The 20,754-nt window shown below is 33.6% G+C and overlaps 1 protein-coding gene across 2 annotated transcripts in view; it reads right to left on the bottom strand.

Moving 5' to 3' along the window:
- Positions 1 to 20,754, bottom strand: part of GOSR1 (golgi SNAP receptor complex member 1) — a 46,536-nt gene that overhangs the window by 2,314 nt on the left and 23,468 nt on the right. For both annotated transcript variants that reach the window (XM_069483518.1, XM_069483517.1), the window contains exons 7-8: positions 9,339 to 9,368; positions 2,529 to 2,611 (exon numbers count right to left, since the gene is read on the bottom strand). In XM_069483518.1, coding sequence (XP_069339619.1) covers positions 2,529 to 2,611; positions 9,339 to 9,368 — 113 coding nt within the window. The remainder of the gene's footprint in view (positions 1 to 2,528; positions 2,612 to 9,338; positions 9,369 to 20,754) is intronic.

Consider the following 20,754-nt stretch of genomic DNA (forward strand, 5'->3'; position numbering starts at 1 on the left):
TAGGACACATGTATTGAAGTAATGGACAAAAATTTTTAACGTAAAAATCTCATGTAGAGAAAATGCTTAATCTTTTCTTGCTTAGTAAATGGATAAACAAATCTGAGAGTATGCAAATTTTGGGCATAGGCTATGGTGGACATATTTTTGTCCAGTTTCCCTTTAGGGAATCACCCTTCTCCCCTTCTATAATAATTTATTAATTCCATGTAATAGGGTAAGGCTGACCTCGGCCTCTGCCATCAGGTATACACACAAACTCAGGATTTGTCAGTAAGCATGTTCCCTCCCCTTAGCCAGTGACTGGGTTAGGAATGGGTAGTGACTCAAGCCGGGGCCACTACAATCCTCTTTGGGACCCTTGAGACAGCTGTTAGAAAAGACATCCTTTTTCCACAGGGATTTCTGAGCTGGTGGTTAGCCATCTCTATCACCATGAGGAGAAAGTGGGCCTGGGAATGAGGTGAACACAGAGGAAAGCTAAGAGAAGAGATGGGAAAGGAAGGGGGAAAAGAGAGAGAAAAGGCAGATTCTTGATGACAAAATCTGAGCCCCTGAATCCAGCCATGCGGTAAGCCAAATTCTATCCCTGGATTTTACAGTTACAGTAACAAATTAATTCCTTCCTTTTCTCCCTTAGGTCAGTCTGATTTAGCTTTCTGTTACTACCTCTCTATGGAGTCCTGGCTAATTCACTCATTTTGTTTGACTTTTTGTGAACACACTTTCTTCTGGAGTAATTGTAAAATTCCTGAGTAGCTAATTTGTACCAGGCACTGTGCTGGGTTCTGGGATGCTGCTATGCCTTAAGAGAAGGAAGGGGCTAGTATGGGAGAAATATGTACACAGCAGGGAGGAGGGCACAAAAAAGAATGGTGACAAATTCTAATGGATAATTGACAAAGGCCTCAGTCAGTATTTTCCACTTCCGTTTCAAGGTTTCAAAGGTTTTGCTAAATACACTCTTTTATATTCACTAAGTAGCCTTTGCTCTTGCTGGTAAGCAAGTTCATATTAATAGATTAAGAAAGAATGAAAAAAAAAACTTTTTTTAAAATAAATCACACAAAAAAACCTGTTTTTAATAAGTCACACACACACACAAAAAAAGGCAGAACGATTCCAAGGAAAAAGCAATGGGAACTTAAAATTTAAATCTCTAATTTGCTATTGACTAGTTGTGGACTTGGGCCAAGCCACTTCTCTGGGCCCAATTCTCCATCTGCAAAATGATAATGATGTTTACATTCTGGTTTTTTTGTGGTAATGATGAGATAATATATATAATGTAGTCTGTAAACTTTATAGCCCTATCTAAAATATAAGTAATTTTGGATGTGTGTGGTTTTATACTTAGGGTGACAGGCAAAAATAAAATTCACAACAGACTGGAAAGTATCAATAAATGTCAGGATATTCTTTTCCTTAGGCAAATAGATATCAAACTAAAAGTTACCTTAAATTATCCAGGACCACAAGACACTCAACTTTTGAAGAAAAAAAAAAAAATTTTTTTTTTTTTTTTTTTTGAGACAGTCTCACTCTGTTGCCCGGACTAGAGTGCCGTGGCATCAGCCTAGCTCACAGCACCTCAAACTGTTGGGCTCAAGCGATCCTCCTGCCTCAGCCTTCCGAGTAGCTGGGACTACAGGCATGCGCCACCATGCCCGGCTAATTTTTTCTATATATATTTTTAGTTGTCCAGATAATTTCTTTCTATTTTTAATAGAGATGGGGGTCTCGCTTTTGCTCAGGCTGGTCTCAAACTCCTGAGCTCAAATGATCCACCCGCCTCGGCCTCCCAGAGTGCTAGGATTACAGGTGTGAGGCACTGTGCCCCGCCAACTTTTGAAAATTATAGGACCTTCCTCCCTTAGTTGGAGAAGAAAGTTTTTTTCCCTAAAAGGCTTGTCTTCTCAGAGAATAAATAAAATGCTTCAGAATGACAGGCATATCAATTTCCCTGGTAGGTTTCTTGGAAGCATTAGTAATCCTAATTTAAATTGGGAAAATAAAAAATTAAAAAGTAGAGGCCACAACAAACAAATAGAGAATTTATCCTAGAATTCAGCCTGTGCATAGTCACAATACTCTATCAGCAACTGCAACTCATCCACATACATGGCTGTCTCCTTCCTTCCCCCTTCCAAGCATCTGCCACTGATTTACTCTCCAAACTGAAAAAATAAAAGAGCATGTAACTTGTGATATTTAGGTAAAAACAATGTATACTGTGGAGTTCTAACATGAATTCAAGAACTTTTAAAAATGTAAAATAATTTTGTGAAATAGTTTTGTGAATTCACATTTATAATTTTTTTTATAAATCTACTAGTATTAAACCTCTGATGTGCAATCTTTAAGAAATGGAACTAAACAGCATGAGCTTTCACAAAGTAGGAATGCATGGTATATTCATACTATGTAATTACTGATGGGCTCCAGTGATGATGGCAAATCGCCAAAAAAAAAAAAAAAAAGCCGTCTCCCTTCCTAAAACACAGATTTCAAACATTCAAAAAGGATACTGGCCAAAGTATTCATTTTGCTATGAATTGACTTCAACATTCCTCTCTGTGAAGTCATATTTTCTTTTGTTGCCATAGCAATGCTGCAAGGAGGAAAGAGACATGACAATTAAATTGGCATTTAAGATTATCTGCATAGATCTATCATACCTTTAAAAATGAACAGAAAACTACAATGAGCAACATCATCTTAAAAAGCACTGGGCAGGAAAATAAGAGGAAAAAATCCCTTCCCAAGCCACTTTCCCAATATCCTTTTTCTGAATGACCCCACTACTATTCTCTGCTGTCTTTTTGAAGAAGGCAGTGAGCTATGTCCTATGTTTTCTTCAAAATAACAAATGAAATAAGACATTGAAAAATCACATATTATAAAAGCTTCTAAAAATGATTTTAAAAGGGACTAACTACTATAATAAAGTATTCTTAATCAGGAAAAAACGGTTGAGAGGGAAGAAGGGAATTACAATAATAAAAATAGAAGTGTAAAATATCATAAAATATTCATATACAACCAGCCCTCAATTTAGGAAAAGATTATGTCCTCAAATCTACTTGAGAACCATCTAGGCAGATTTGGGGACATAGATGCAAAGATTTAAACAAAGGTCACGGATTCATTAAACACGACGGACAGAAGGGAAAAAGCCATTCTTTGTAGAATATAACCTCTTCCACGTGACTACTTCGATGTCTTGTTTTTAAAAATCTGAGTAAATATCTTTTTGCTATCAATTCCAGGATTATTCGTTTTCCATAGTCTTATCTCTCTGGACATTAGCATCCTGGAGGGCAGGGTCAGCATCCACTTTGATATGCAATATACAGAGGAGTGCTTTAAATATTGACATTAGAAAAAGCAATAGGAAATGGAATGCTGTTGAGTAATTCTGAAAATAACGAAAACATTTTTTTAAAAAAAAGCAATAGAGATTGAGATTCTGGGAAGATGGTATGGTGGTCAGAGTACAAATTCCTGACCTCATCTTTGGCCCATTATTTTCTTCCATGGAATAATATAAGAACAAAAGCAGACATGCTGCAGAGAGTCCATGTCAGGCCCCAAGTTGCCTTGAGATCTCCAGGAAAGAAAGCCAGGTAGAGGGGCTATACTCTCTCAAGTGAGGAGAGAACCAGGAAACTGATGGCAGGCAGGGAAGCCTAGATTTTTCTTCAAGCTTAGAGCAAAGACCTAGGGTTTCAATGATTCCTGAGGGGCCCAGATAGTGGAAGACTATGGATCTGCATGTACAGGGTCTGCATGATGGACTGAACTGCTCCCAGTCCCTGCAGCTGGGAAAAGACTGCTACACATACCCAGGGAGACTTATAAGCACAGAGCTTATAGTCTAGCAGCTGGTGTGATCCCAGCCCCTAAAGGGAAAAGCCACTGCGTAGGAGTTTCTGATAGCCTGACCTATCTGGGACCCGAGTGAACACATTTCTGGATGGGAAAGGCCTCAAGAGTAAACTACCATGTACCTTACTGAGGGGAAATTCTAGAGTGCTAGAGGAAGTATTCTAAGCAAATGACAAATGAATCAAAACTTGAATTTCAAGATTTGAAAGTCAAAACAGAAACAAAAGTATGTAAGGAGATATATACAGAAATATACAAGTACTGAGTATCCCTAATCCAAAAATTAGAAATCCAAAACACTTCTGTCTCAAACATTTCAGATATGAGATATTTAATCTGTAAAAGGATATTTACTGAAGCATTTTTTGGAATGGTAAAAAAACCAATAAAGAACTCCCCTCCCCCCCCAAAAAAAACCCCTGGAAACTATATTTGAATGGTATAATAGATTATGGTATAACCATATTATAAAATAGCATTTGGTTATTAAGAAGAATGAGTTAATACTATTTCTAATATCCTGAAGGGATGTTTATGATATATTGAGTGATTAAAGTAAGCCATGGAATGTGTAGAATATGAATTCCCTTATATTTTCAGAAACAAACATCTTTGTGTATGTTTGCATGACAGTGAGAAAGGTATCAGAGACACAACTGTCAGTTAACATAAATTAGGGGATAAATGATGGAAGGCACCCACCAGGAGATTAACTTTTTCTTTATATATTTTAGTATTAAGTTGTTATAATAAGAACACTATACTTTTATAATATATCAATGTTTAATAAAGTAAATTGAAAAAAATTAGAAAAATTCTACTTGAGTGATTAAGAAATGTTAATAACATTAGCTGCTCCACACACAAAAGAATTAATACGGACATGCTAGAATTTGGATCACTTTCAATTGAAGTTACAAGCAGTTATCTCTGCAAATTTAGAAAATGACAAGTCCTAGAGATTATTACATTGGGAAACTGAACCCTCTTCTTGGAGTCCTGACATTCCCATGTGTTCCAATGCTGATAACCCAATCTTCCTAATACTTTTAGGACTAGTCTAGAAAAATATCTGTTCTTGCAGAAATTTTAAGGTCTGCCATTTTTGATGCCCATCCCAATTCCACCTTTTATTAAGCTGGCATGAAATTTAGGTAAAATCTGAAAGTGACATTTCAGAATAAAGAAATTTAATTGCGTAAAACCAAAAGCAATGAACCAACAATAATAAACAACAACAAAAAACACATTAGCACCTCCAAATCTACTACTGTTATTCACCTCAATACCACTATGAGTCAAGTAATGGTTTATAAAAGTTTTCCGCAGATCTTGGAAATGCTCAAGAATTGAAGGGATCAGGTATCTTTGAAAGCAGAACTGTGGAACAGGGTTAAAAATGGGAGATTTGTGGAAATTTATATAAGGAGTTGCCAGAACTCTAAATTGCCTTCCCTAACCCATGCAACCAAGTGATTGCCCCCAGTCTAACAAAAGACCTAGTCCACAAGAAGAGACCTGGAGATACTGACAATTTGAAGGCCCCAATGAAGCAGCCAGGTCTCTGCCCGAGCATGCATTCTGAGGACGACTACTCAACAAGTCCCACCACCCATGCACACAGAATGTGCTTCCACTCACTGGATTTTGGAGCCGCACCAATAAATATGAACAAACAGCCAGAAATCACCAGACGTGTGAGGAGCACCTCTAACATAAAAGGCAGAGAGCCAAACACAACCAACCAGCAAACAGAAAAGCAAGTCTGAGGAAATAGAGGCAATAACGGAAGCCCAAGAAACTCTAAAATTATATTTAATGTCTTCAGAGAGATAAAAGAAGATTATCAGATCCAAGAAATATACACATATAAACATGTATGTGTGCCTGTCCCTCAGGAAAGAGCTCATGTAAATTCAGAAATAAAAATGTAATGGAAAGTTGGAAGGAGAAATTGAGTAAATCTCCCAGAAAATTAAACAAAAAGATAAATAGAAACAGAGAAAAAGTAAGAAAGGATCAATTCAGAAGGCCCAACATACAACCTTTTTAAATTTTTAAAAAGAAACAACAGAAGAAAAGGAGGGAAGAAAATGATAAATAACATAAAAAAATTTCCCCAGAACTGAAGATGAGTTTCCACATCCTTAGAATTCACTCAATGCCTAGTGCAATGGATTGAAAAAGATGCATGCTGATCTCATCATGGTGAAATAAAAATTTAAAAAAAGGGGGGGGGGGGATGATCCTAGAAGCTTCCAGAGAAAAAAAGCGTATCATATACAAAGGATCAGAAATTTAAATTGGCATTGGACTTTGATAGCAATTCTGAAAACAATGCTTTCAAATATTTCAAAATTATTTCCAACCTAGAATTCTATGTCATAGCTAAACAATGAAGAATATGGGTAGAATAAAGACTTTTTAGATATGAACAGTCCAAAAAATTTATCCTCCTATTCATTCTAAGGAAGCTACTAAAGAACATGGTTCAGCATAATGAGGGAATAATCTAAGAAAGTAGAAGACATTAAACCCAAGAAATAGGTGATCCAATAAAGGAGATTATTTTAGGATAATGGAGAAAGAACATTCCAGGACCATAACGATGTGGCAGGCTGATAGAACAACCAGTCAAGATTAGAGCAGAAGGAGGGGGCAATGTCAACTCTACAATACACTGAATTTTAGATCCCCAAACCAAAAAGGGCATAAGAAGAGTCAAATTTAAAAACACCCTTTGCATCATTTAGTTCTTATAATTTTTCAGTTTAAGTATTCACTATGACAGAATATGATACACTTAAAATGTGATTGTTTTTTAAAAATTTTATGTTACAAGCTATTTAAAAGTAGGTATTATGGTCTTGTATAAAGCAAAAGAATTCAAACCTAGACTGAGCAAGCTGAGGCCAATCTTTGAATCACATATGCCTCTTTTTAAAACTGGGACTATCACCATCTCCTATATACTTTGACTCACAAGTGGATAGAGATTGAAAAATAATTTCTGCAAAGCACTTTGTATTCCCTGGAGAATGGATATTATCATCATACATTATGTTATTATCTTGTTGAATATGCATGATTTCCAGTACCGCATAAAATATATCTAGACATACTTTCCCATCTCATTCCATCATTTAGAGTCAAGCTGAGTGAAATCTAGGCTGTTGTTATTTCAGAGGTCAAATACTCAGAGGCAAAATATAAGCTCCAAATTATATATAATGCTTTTAAAATGATAAATCATTGATGTACTTACTGGAACTTCAACTTTCTTACCTGTTCTATAAACTAAACTCAGGCACATTTTTTCCAACAACAGATAATACTATTATAATTATACATTTAAAGCTTAGGAATAAATTTATAAATACTAAAAATATTAGCTCTTTTCAATAAATTGATGTCAAAGTCTATATTCAATTGTTCACAAATTTTAAAAATTTACCTCCAAAAAGATAAATTTTTACATATGAAATATGTAAAAATTATTATTTGACACTTAAATTTTATATTATCCATAAGAGATAATTAGCTTTATATGTAGTGAAATTTCGCTTAGATACTTATATTTTGAAACAAAGAATAATACTGAAATAAAAGCCCTTCTAATAACATGTTTTTTAACTAGCAAAACAATAGTAGCAGTGATTCAATGGTTCGGAAATGTTCCTATCCTATGAGGTACCCCAAAGTTTTATACTCATATTACCAGTTTTTAAATAGGCCAGCTTTGAACTGAAAAGCTTAATTAAAGCAGCCTGGCCCTAGAAGACCAGGCAGAAAGAGCGGGAAATACAAGGAAGAAAAAAAGAAAAAGGACTGTAGAGAAACTTTAAGTAAAGAATTCTTGCAAAATGTGATCACCCCTCATGTGCTAATGAAAGGGAAGGATTTATAAGGGAGATATTTCAGTCAGCAATTAGGCAATGATGTGAAAACTTTCTTCAGATGGATGATGTAGTACACGCAAGTTAAATAAAAGTTCAAGACATGATAACGGCAAATTATTATAAAAGATTATAAAGTATTAAGATTATTATTAAATAATGATGGGGACATATTATAACCCCTTGAATAAAGTAAGAATCTATGAATCCATATTGATATAAATAAATATTTAGGAAATGAACATTGAAATATTTAGGAATAAAGAGGCATCAGGTCTGCAACTTATTTTCAAGTAGTTCAGAAAATAAATTGTAAAAAAGCAAATGTGGCAAAATGTTAACATTTGGGGAAGTTAGGTAAAGGGTATATGGGATTTCTTCGTACTATGGGAACTTTCCTGAAATCTAAAATGACACCAAAATAAAAAGTTTTTTAAAAAAAACGATTGGTGTTTAATAATACAGCTACCATTTACAGATTACCTAGTATCAGCCAGGTATTATGGTAGGCATTTTTCTCACATTATCTTTAATCTTCACAAAAATCTTGCAGGGTAGGTATTATCATCAATCACGTTTTTAAATAGATAAGAAAATGAAGTTAAAGTAACTTATCTTGAAACAGAGAACTAATAAGGAACACAGCCAGGTTTCAAACCAAATCACACTCTAAAGCTTGTATTTTTTCTGCAATGTAGTAAATACAGTAGTGGTTTAGACAGAGCTCTGTTTCTAGGGTTAGACTCAGATTAGAGGACTGAATCCTCAATGCTATTTATTAGTCATGTGATGACAGGCAAATCACTTACCTTAATTTCTTTTTTGTTTTGGAGATAGTACCTAATGATTAGTATCTATCTCATGAGTTACTGAGGTTAAATAAAATAATGCATGCCAAGCACTTTAGCATAGGACCAAGGTCCATAGTAAGAATACAAATGATTGTTTCCATGTACTTCATTATGCCTTTCCTGAAAAACAATGCTTTATATACACTGCTGAATTCTAAAGTAGAGATCATACCTAGTTAATTTATCTTTTTACTGTCACAAAAAAGATATTTAAAAATTCATCAAATCTAGAAAATTAAGCAGTTCAAAACAACAAATAAATGTCCCTTAACTTAAGCAAGAAACTAGTTCTGTAGTATCTTTTATTACAGATAATATCAAATATTACTGCAGTAGATTTTCTACAGCTGCTGTAACAAAAGCCAAGTCTACATAAATGGCATAAAAATGACACATCAAATCATGCTTAAGATTGTTTTTCATTAAAAAGTGAGAATAAAAAGACTAAGGCTGAAAATACTAAGTATGAATTAATTGGAAAAATTAACGTAAGTAAAACAGCCTAATTCCAGTAACTCTGAAATGTTTTGTGTTTCACATGTCCCTTATATGGAAAGGACACAATAAAAATACATTACCATCCAGTGAAAATCTCGTATTTAAGGAGGATGAATTAACTTTAACTATAGTTACAGGGTTAACCTGATCTGTACATTAAATTTACAAGCAAACAAGCAAAAACCAATAAAAAAATCATTCCTACCTTATTGTCTCTTCTATCAGACGATCCGAGCTGTAAATAAAAAGAAAATTCAAATTCTGGAATTATTAAATGCATATTTAAACTTGTACTTAATTTTTCCACATTTGTAAACTTTTCAGCCATTTATGAATATGAAATGTCTAGAGTTTTGAAAGCATCTGGAGAAAATTCTGTACTCTGAAATAAATTTATCTACATACAGTATAACTTTCATCTTACTTTTACTGGTTAGCTTAAATCTATTTTTTTCCATAGAGATACCTGATAATTCAAGTCAAAACAGTTTTAATGACAGCATAACGAAATTAAACAACTTCTTTAATCTAGATAGCTCAGAGTTGTCACTAACATCTATTCAAAACTCAAGAATTACAACCAACTTGTTGAGACAGGATAGGCAAATACAGTCTTGATGGTAATAAGTAGTTATTTACACCTTAAATTTCATTCCTTTTTTTGGGAAACAGTTTTTTTGGAAACTAAACCAAATCTCAGCTTACTAAACTTTAGAATTCAAGAACCTGAATAAAGATACAAATGCACCTTAGATCTGTAAACTGTTTGCCTTTATGCATCCCACAATGCAAAGAAAGAAAGAAAGAAAGGAAGAAAGCTTTTTAGGGAGAAATTTACAGGTAAAGTTTGATAAAGGGGCAGTTTTTGCAGCAGAAGTAGGAAAACAAACTTCCAGACATATGTATCCATTTGGCACAGTGGAAGGTACACAGTAGGCCTTCAAATACTTGCATTCTTTTTCGCAACTACTTCTTTCCAAAAGAATTTCTAAGTTCATTCTATAAAGTAGTAAGTTCAGGTTTCATTGTAAAGTAGTGGACTAGGTAATCTAAGTTATTGCATGAATTAGGGAACAAAGATGAGCTTTTTAAAAAAGTCATAATACCTTATATAAATCCTGTGATTAAGGATTTCAAAAATTACAAAGATGGTGGTGAAAGCCAGACTATGTAGCTGTTTAAATGCTGGATCTACTATTTATTAGCTATCTGACATTAGGCAAGTTTCTTTGTGCCTCAGTTTTCTCACCTGTATATTGACAATGATAATAAAACCTACTTGTTCAGAGAATTAAAGGGGTTTATATAGATAGAGACTAGATCAGTATCTGGTACATAGTAAGCAATAAGTATTTTTTGCTATCATGGTATTTTCTCAATAACTACATACTTATTCTAAATCTAAGCATAAAATTGATATAAACTTCCAGATAAACCCACTATTGTGGTGAAATCTATTGATTATTAAGTATGCATTTATTCTTTTAATAAATGTGTACAGAACTGCTCCTAGAAAGTACTGCGGCAGACAGGGGCTACAAAGACAGGGAACTAACCTCTGCAGATTTTACAATGCATATAGACAAGACACATGCCAATAGGCATCTTGGTAAAATAGTCACAAAGTCGAAAGAGAGAGTGGTTAACCTGGGCTAATACCTCCTCATTCAACACAATGGTTTGGTTGACTGCCCTCATCAGGGCCACTTAGCACATTAAAGGACATAAAAATAAGATATTCCCAAATCCAGGCAGTATAATATGAAAATGAAGAATTCTATTGCCAAGCTCAAAAAACTAGTTTTGTGCTATCAGCCTTAATGAACAACAACAACAAAAAAATCAATGAAATAAACTACTGAATTATGTGCAAAAGAGGAACCAATCTATTAATTTGCTAATTTTGTGCATAATAATGCTAGCTAACACTTATGGAGGTCTTATTATGAGCCATATCCTATTACCAAGAGCCACCTCCTCTCCTAAATGCCTTATTTGTTTTAACTTCATCCTAACAACTCTATGAGATTGATTCCACCATTCTCTTCATTTACAGACAAGGAGATTGAGGTCTATAGAGATTTCTCTGTAGCATGAGATGCTGTTTGATAACACTTTACCCACAGTAGATGTTCTTTCAAAATTGGAGTCAATCCTCTCAAACCTTTGTCACTGCTCAGCTTTTGACTTCCTTATTAAGCTTAATCATTTCTAGCTTTTGATTTAAAGTGAGAGACTTGTGAGTCTTCCTTTACCTTGAACACTTTGAGGCCACTATAAAGTTTTTAATTGACCTAATTTCAATATTGTTGTGTCTCAGGGAATAGAGAGACACAATTTCAATATTGTTGTGTCTGAGGAAAGGGAAAGAGAAGGGGGAACCGCTGGTAGAGGGAGCAGTCAGAACACACACGACATTTATCCATTAAGTTGGCTGTCATATATGGGTGCGGTTTGTGGTGCCCCCAGACAATTACAATAGTAACATCAGAGATCACTGACCACAATAACAGATATAATAATAATAATGAAAAGGTTTGAAATATTGCAAGAATTACCAAAACATGACACAGAGACACAAAGTAAGCATATACTGCTGGGAAAATGGTGCTGATAGATTTGCTTGACTCAGTGTTAACAAATCTTCAATTCGTAAAAAACACAGCATCAATGAAAACCAATAAAATGATGTGTGCCTGTACACGGGATTTCTATTATTTCTTACAACTGCATGCAAATCTATAATTAACTAAAAATAAGAAGTTAAAAATTTAAAAACCAAAGCGCTGACCAATGCACCCAAAGACAATAACAAAAACTCAATTCCAAGTTAGACTGAATATAAAGCTATATACCTTTTACTTTTTTCACAGTACACAACTGTGAAGCAGCATTTCAAAAAAACAGAAAACCATTCTGTGGAAATACATTTCTATCTAAATGAACTCAATGAATCTGCCTAGAAAGAAATGTAAAAATACAAAGCCAAGCAGTTCACACAGGTCATCAGAAAGTTAGCCAGATATACTTCATCATTACCATTATCTGCCTTCTATAAGATCCGAAGGTGTAATAACATTTCTCTTGTATCTGTTCTCAACCACAGAGGTCAGAACTCAAGTTCACTAACTAGCTAATAAACTAGCTTAACTACTAGACTTTAGTTAGAAAACAGACTCATTATAATTTGTATTCAAAGACAATGTTTATGAAGAAGTGGGGTTGAAATGGTCACTAAGAAACAACTTCCTATGTCATTACATATAAAGAAAATTGTTTTAGGCACACAGATAGACCCTTGTTTTATGTAATGAGTACTTTCCTTAAAAGGTATGCTTTCTGAAAATGACATTTTGGCCAATTTAAATCATATTTTAAATGTAATAAAACCATTTGCTATTTACATGAATCAATAAGTCTTCCAAAGCAAACACTTATGCCTCCATTTATTTCCCATTTTTTGTATAAAATCAGATTTTCATGTAATAGATTTTTTAAAAGGATAAATTTTCATCAAAATTGGTCATTTCATATATTTGAGGTTGACAACTTATCCTCACATCACGGTAATTTTACAGCACTATCAGAACTGTAGTCAAAGAAAACAGTGTTTGCTGGATTCACCTGAAAAGGAAACTAACCTAAAGAAAAATAAAATTATTAATGCAATTGTGAATATCCTACTCTGCAGAGGAAGGAGGGTTTTCTTCCTTTAAGCCCCCTTAAACGGTAGTTATCTTTCTTTTATTAAAAGTACGCTAAGGCATATTTCAAAATACAACATATATGAATACTCAGGGGTCAGGCTCACAGAAGTGGATCTTCATTTTACAGGAAGATGATGCTGGCACTAGCTTACTCATGTATTTGGCATGCCAGAAAGTTATAGCAAGTCACACACAGGTATTCTATACCCACTCTCTGCTTCCCCAACCCCACTGTCACCCTCAGTTTATATAGTGGCATAAACAGAGGAAAGCCAGTGATTTTTAAATTTCTTCTCAAATTGCCCAAAGTCTCCAAGTCTTTACTCATTTGGCTAAGACCAAATAAAATGAATAAACAGCATTCATTAAAAAGCATCCTGGACAGTGTGGATACAACTTGACAACAGAGCGGCTCCACAAAGATGGCATAATCTAGTAAAAACTGAATTTAAAATTACTTTCCTTTAGGGTATAAAATATACAATCAAGTGGAATTATCCTTCTTAAACAAGTACTTCATAACAGCCCAGAGATATTCCATAAAACCACCGAGAGCCTGTAATTAAGCAACAAGTTTCTGTTTCTCTCAAGACCAATTTAAACTAGCTGAAAACAACGAGCCAAATTTCATCAACAATTATTGTACCAAGAAATCACTAAAGCCATATTTAAATAATACTCCTTTTATGGCACAAATTTTACAAGTAAAAATGTGATTTCAAGCATAAAGCAAGTTAAACCGACAAGATATAAGAACTTGGCAAAATCACTTATAATACCTAATTATAATAGAATCCTATTTTAAAAGAGGTGGGAAAATAAATGAGTAAGGCAAGTAAATAAGAAAACAAACAAGTACATAATAAATAAATAAAATTTAAAAATCAATCCCTTCATAAACCATAATAATTGATGAGGTTGTCACCAACCAATCAGATCATTTACATCAAGCATTGTAGTGATGCAGTCTTTTACTTCCAATTAGCCAGCCAGAACCTTAAGGTCTATGTCTTATTTATTTCTACATAAATATTCATAAAATATGTTAACTGAATACAATTAAGCTGCAGTAGGATACATATATTCTGTTTTAGTGCTAACAGATTTTAATTTTACAGACACGTTTGGAAATACAGAAAAAGATGAAAGTAGAAACCATCTGTAACCTTTCTTTTATTAACATTAATGTTGTGGTATATTTCCTTTCAATATGGATAGACAAAGGAATATCTTTACTTGCTTTTTTCATCATTTATTTAGCATAGAAAGTTTGTTTCATAATCATAAAAAGTTACCTAGAGACAAAAGTTAAGCACCTGACAGATTCAGATTTCTATCCAGTTCAAGGAGAGAAAAAAGAGAAAAATAAAAGCTAAATTATCAGCAGTGAGATCTTGGAAAGTCACTTTTTCCTTTTTTTTTTTTTAATTGACTTATATTTTAGGACAGTTTTAGATGTACAGAAACATTCAGTAGAACGTACAGAGTTCCTGTATACTCATTCTCCTCCACCTACTATTACCTCTTGCTTTAGTGTGGCACATTTGCTATAACTGATGAATCAATATGGATACATTATTAACTAAAGTCCATACTTTACACTAGGGTTTACTCTTTGCATTGTACAGTTCTATGGGTTTTGACAAATGCATAATGTCGTGAATTCATCATTATAGTATCATATAGAATAGTTTCACTGCCCTAATTATCCTGTGCTTCAACTATTCATTTTTCCTTTCCTTCCCATTCCGGACAATGGCTGATTTTTCTACTGTCTCCATAGTTTTGCCTTTTCTAGAATGTTATATAGTTAAAATTATACAGTTGTAGCCCTTGAAGACTGGCTTCTTTTATGCATTTAAAGTTCCTCCATGTATTTGGGGGGCTTGATAGCTTATTTCTTTATTTTACTGAATAATATTCCATAGTAAGGATGTACCATAGATTATCCATTCACTTATTGAAAGACACCTTGATTGCTTCCAAATTTTGGCAATTATGAACAAAGCTGCTATAAACATTTTATGTACAGGTTTTTGTGCAGACAGAAGTTTTCAACTCATTTAGGTAAATATTTTAATAACTAGGAGTATTACTGCTGGAAGGTCTGATAAGACTATATTTAGCTTTTTAAGAAAACTGCCAAACTGTCTTCCAAAGTGGCTGTACCATTTTCATTCCCACCAGAAATGAATGAGTGAGAGTTCCTATTGTTCCACAGCCTTGCCAGTATTTGGTGGTGTCAGTGTTTTGGATTTTAACTATTCTAATAGGTGTGTAGTGGTATCTTACTATTGTTTAATTTGCAATTCCCTAATGACATAAGATGTTAAGCATCTTTTCATATGTTTAATTTGTTATCTGCATATCTTCTTTGGTTAAGGTGTGTGTTCAGATCTTTTGCCCACTTTTTAATTTTTGAGTTTTAAAAGTTCTTTGTATATTTTGGATATAAGATCTTTATCACATACGTGTTTGAACATATTTTCTCTAGTCTGTGGCTTGCCATTTCATTCTCTTAATAATGTCTCTGGCACAGCAGACGTTTTAATTTTAATGAAGTCTATTATGTCAATTTTTTTCTTTCATGGTGTTTTTGGTATTGCATCTAAAAATTCATTGCCAAATCCAAGGTCACCTATGTTTTCTCCTGACTTCTATAAGTTTTCTAGTTTTGTATTTTACATTTAGGTGTATGATCTGTTTTGAGTTAATTTGGAAGAAAGGTGTAAGGTCAGTGTCTATATTTATTATTACACATGTAGATGTCTAGTTGTTCCAACACTATTTGTTTAAAAGACTATCTTTTCTCCATTGGAATGCCTTTGTTCCTATCAAAGATCAGTTGACCATCTTTGTGAAGATCTATTTCTGGGGTCTCTATTCTGTCCCATTGATCTATTTATCTATTCTTTCACTAATACCACACTGTCTTGATTACATACAACATATATACAACAGGAAGTCAACTACAAATCAGGAAACAATTTTTGTTTCTTTTTTCTCCTCAAGATATTTTAAATATACATTCTGGTGCAAAAAATACAAAATAAAAATGTCAAAAAGCTTGTTCAACTATAATAGGAACAGAAAGCTTATGAGAGAATGAGGGGATCATAGTTTCTATTTATGGTTTATTACATAAATGGTTTAGAAAGGACTGAAAATCCTGAAAAATTACCTGAATCATAAAGAATCTATGAAACATTAAGGAAACATTTTCTAATTTGTTTCTAAAGCCTCTAAAAAAAAATCCCTAATGTATCGATGTAAGCTAATCTGCTCTACATAACTAAAAATTAAACTATAGATTTCATTATATATATTGATATTTCTCTTTCATATCTAATGCTTTCACAAATATAATAATAGAAATTCAATATTAGCAATCATGACATTCAAGAAACTACAAAGAATGAACTGGCCAGATACTCTCTCTTACACCCTAGAAGCCAGGTTCTGGCCAAGGCTCAAGCACTTGGCTGTATGAACTCATCTCATGGAATTGTCACAGGCTCAAAAGGGATATTGTAAGCAAAAGCATCTTGTAAACAATATAAGCCTCAGATATATAGTTGATCTAGATCAAGGCACTTTAATGACTGATAGCCCCTCGCTCTCTGTCTCTGGAATCTCCTCTCTTGATTCTTAACATAAGTGACTTGTATTTCAAAGTCCAGCTCAAAAGTCATGTTCTTGTGAAGCCTCCCTTAACACACTTGTACATCCAGGCAGAACTAATCCAGCCACACTATAATATTATGCTCTCCTAACTCTCTGCTCTTCATCAATTCACTCAAGAGTATAATAAGCATTTAAGATATGCCAGGCATCACACTATGCACTGGAGAAAAAATATCTTAAGTTTGTAAGGCTTATAAAGTTTTTTCATACGCAATCTCATTTTGTACTTTCAAAAATACATCATAGGATATCATAATTATTTGTTTACAATTTCTCTAACCAGAATGAGTTCCCAGGGGGCAGAGACTGAGTTTGATTCATCTTTGATTCCCCAAAGTCTACTACAGTATCTAGCACATTAGACACTCATTAAATGATTGATAAATGAATAAATAAATGAGTAACAGACACTTGTTGGATTAATAAAATATCAATCAGGGTTAACACTGAAATAATCCTTTTAGGTTTCCATGGTTGGGGGAAAGAGGATAGATGTATGTGTGTGTGTATGTATATTAATATATGTATGTATATATGTTAATATATATGTCTATACATATTATATTTTACAAATACATTTGGGGAGAGAAAATTCCTCACTATGCAGAGCATCTCCAACTCAAGTTTTACTGCTTAACAAAGCCATGGTATCAACAGAAGATTAATTTGATTTCATTACTTAACTAACAAGCTCCAAGTGAAGAAAAATGAGTTCTGTATAAAAGCTCCTAAGTAGATCATTCTGCTTTGTAAAATCAAACATTATTACATGAATAGTAAAATAAGCAAAGTATTCAGGGTAATATTAATTTGCTTTGCCATCTATTTCAATATGGCAGACAACTGAACCATGTGAGACAAATGGAGCTTTGATATGTAATCTTAAAATACTCCATGAATGGAATGATAGACACATAGTGAAATAATCAAATGCTACCAGTTCTCATAAGCTAAAAATTCAATTCTGCATTATACAAACAATCCCCGGTACTGGTGAGGGATATATTGCAAGATCTTTGCATATTCCAAAGTTTATGGGTATTACTATTACATATAGTTTCTTCCATAAACTTCTCATTTTTCCACTTAGAAGTGATGATATCTGAGGATTACTTCACTAGCATTACCTTTATAATATTTTTCTCCTTGGTGTGAAATTTCACAAACAAATAATATACATATGTGTGTATAAGTCATTTCATGGTAGTTATCTAGTAAATAACAATAAAACAGCAAACATAAAGTTAGAAGTGAGGTTGAAGTGTAAATGCTACTGTCCAGATGGATGAAGCTCACTCATGAGCCAAGCGACTACCTCCTCAACACTAGCCCCACAGCACATAACATTCAAGTTTGTAGAGTTTGTAGCCCAACAAAATTGACACATCATGAACTTTTAGGGTTCATATACAGTTGAGAAAGCTAATGGCAAATCCTTGAAGTCCATTCCATTGTTCCAGTCACAGGTGTTATAATCTGATCATTATTTAATTAGGATAAAACCACTTCTTACAAAGGTCACTAAATTATGATGATCATATCTCTCATATTTTTCAAATATGGTCATGGTCTGTTAACACAATCAGAATTTCATTTCACTAAGACTATTCTGGCATCAAAAGTATTTCAAATTCTATTTAAGAAATATGAATTGGCAGAATATATAAAAGGGTTTATAATCTCTTTCTCCTTTAGTATTTACTTTTCTTAATCTTACAACCCTCATTATGGTCTACTTTATATAGAAAAGCCTTACAGTTTACAAAGCCCTTTCACATATATTATCTTAGCAACCCTGTGAAGTAGATGCCATAAAAACCATCTTGGAGAGCTAGTACAGTATTGCACAAGCAACACAATGAGAAGACCTTGGCCTGAATCCTAGCTTTTACTTGCTGTGTGACCTCAGGGAAATTTGGCTAAAATTATGAAACAAATAAAAAGTAAAAACATTTTTAATGTTTTTAAAATGCTGACCTGAAATATTTCTGCAACCACAACTTTGGATCACACAAATGACAAGGCTAGTGAAGTTAAAAAATTCAAAATACCAAGTCTAAACATAGCTAGGAAATGTCATAAAAACTGTCAGCAGATAAAAGGTAAACCTCCAACTTAGAATATAATAATTATTTACTCATTCATGGACATATTTACACCTAAGTATACAATTACAATATAAATACAGTACATTTGTGCCTTCTCACATAACTCAATCATATCTGATAAACATTCAATGAAATGAAAACAAAATAATTCTCAACTAAATAGTAAATGAACCTGTTTATCTGAATGTAATTTGCTTTATATAATAAGTCTATATTTGAAAAGTTATGTGAAACAAATTCTTTATGTTTTTGGAGCGCTTTAAATTTTGTAAAATGCCTTATCCCTAAGCCATTCACCTTCAAAATCATGTAACATAGAGGGACGGCTCTTATCCCATTGTAAAGATGAAAAAAACCAGACACAGAGAGGTCAGGTCACTTGCTCTTCAGAGAGGTAAAAAGCAACTGGTCTTTCTATTCTAAATAACATTATGCCATGCTGGTTCCCAAATACAATGAAAATAAATTTTACAGAAGCAAATCACAGGGAAGGCAGTGTGATGTGGGACAGGAAATGTGCATTTAGTAAGAGCTATACTATTAAATAGTTATGAGACCTTGGCCCATATCCTCTCTGACTCTGTTTCTTCATCTGTAAATAAGAGATGCTTGTGAAAGATTTTAATTATATACAACATAAGCATTTGATTTTTTAAAAGGAATTTCATGGGAAATTCATTTTGCAAAGCAAAAAAAAAATTGGTTACATTAATAATATTCCCTTTAGTCCCACCTGTATACAATATGCATTCAATAAATATTTGGGGAATAAATAAATGAATAAAACAGATTTTCAACACATTGGGGCACACATTCATATTCATATATATATGAAACCCAAATTAAAATCTTCTGTTTATCTCCATTTATTCATACAACAAATAAATATTAAGTATCTATGATATAACAAGGACTGGGGACCCAGCACTGTCCATAATTAGACTAACTACTACCTGCTCTCATGAAGCTTACATTCAAGGAGGGTCAGATAATTAAAAAAATAAAAAGAACAAAGTATTTCAGATTGTCATAAATGCTATAAAGGAAACAAAAAAGGTATTTTGTTAAACAAAAACGAGGGACTACTTCAGATAAGATAGTTAGAAAAGGCCTCTTGGAGGAGGAGTAAGTGAGCTTGGACCATAAAGATGTCAATGGATAATCTATATGAAAAACTAAGAGAAGAGCAGCCCAAACAGATATAACAAAGTATGAGTACAAAGATGCCAAGAACGGAAAGGGCTTGATATCTTTGCAAAAGGAAATGCATGGAGGCCAGTGCTGGTACCTAATAGGTAAAGGGAGAGAGTGATACGAATGAAGGAATGGAAAGAAAGCAATGAAATTGGAGATTTAAATCAATCAAGTAGTAGGTTGTACTGGATCCCACAGGCCCATAAAAAGTTCATAATAAATTGGCAGTGTAACAGAGGGAGGAATGGAAAGTAAAAATTCCCTTTAATAAATATTAGGAAAAAAGATTTTGCTTAGCCATACTATTTCTATGTCTCTGGCTTGGTGTATAGAAGAGAGTGCAGTAAACCCAAATTGAAGTGATTAGTTGGCTGATAACTTCCCTAGAGCTCTGAATATCCCACATTGTCTTATGATAACAGACTTTCCAAGTTCCCTGGTCACAAGGATGAACTTGTGCCTTACGTTGGGCCAACCACAGTAACCCACCCACAGTCTGGGGATAAATCCAAGCAGAGCCATAGTCCTTAATCTACAAAAGAAACTGAAGTTGTATTTTAAAAATCTTGCCACAGAGAAAACTCTGAGCTGAAACAGATTTACTGGTAAATTCTATCAAACATTTAAGGAAGAAGTAGTTGGTCCAAGGGTTGTGGGTTATTATTAAGCTGACTTAATTTTTAAGGAAGAAGTAACACCAAGCCTATACAAACTCTTTCAGAAAGTAGAAAAGGGGACACTTCCCAACTCATCTGATGGGGCCAATTATTACCTTTGTCTTAAAACCAGACAAAAATATCTCAAGAATAGAAAACTATAGACGATCCTCACAAAAATAATGCAGAAATCCTTAACAAAATAAATCCAGCAACATATATCACATTAAAGTGGAAGTTTACTTCAGGAATTTAAGATTGATTTAATGTTT

Source organism: Eulemur rufifrons, chromosome 9 (assembly GCF_041146395.1).
Source record: "Eulemur rufifrons isolate Redbay chromosome 9, OSU_ERuf_1, whole genome shotgun sequence".
In the NCBI taxonomy this organism is placed as follows: Eukaryota; Metazoa; Chordata; class Mammalia; order Primates; family Lemuridae; genus Eulemur; species Eulemur rufifrons.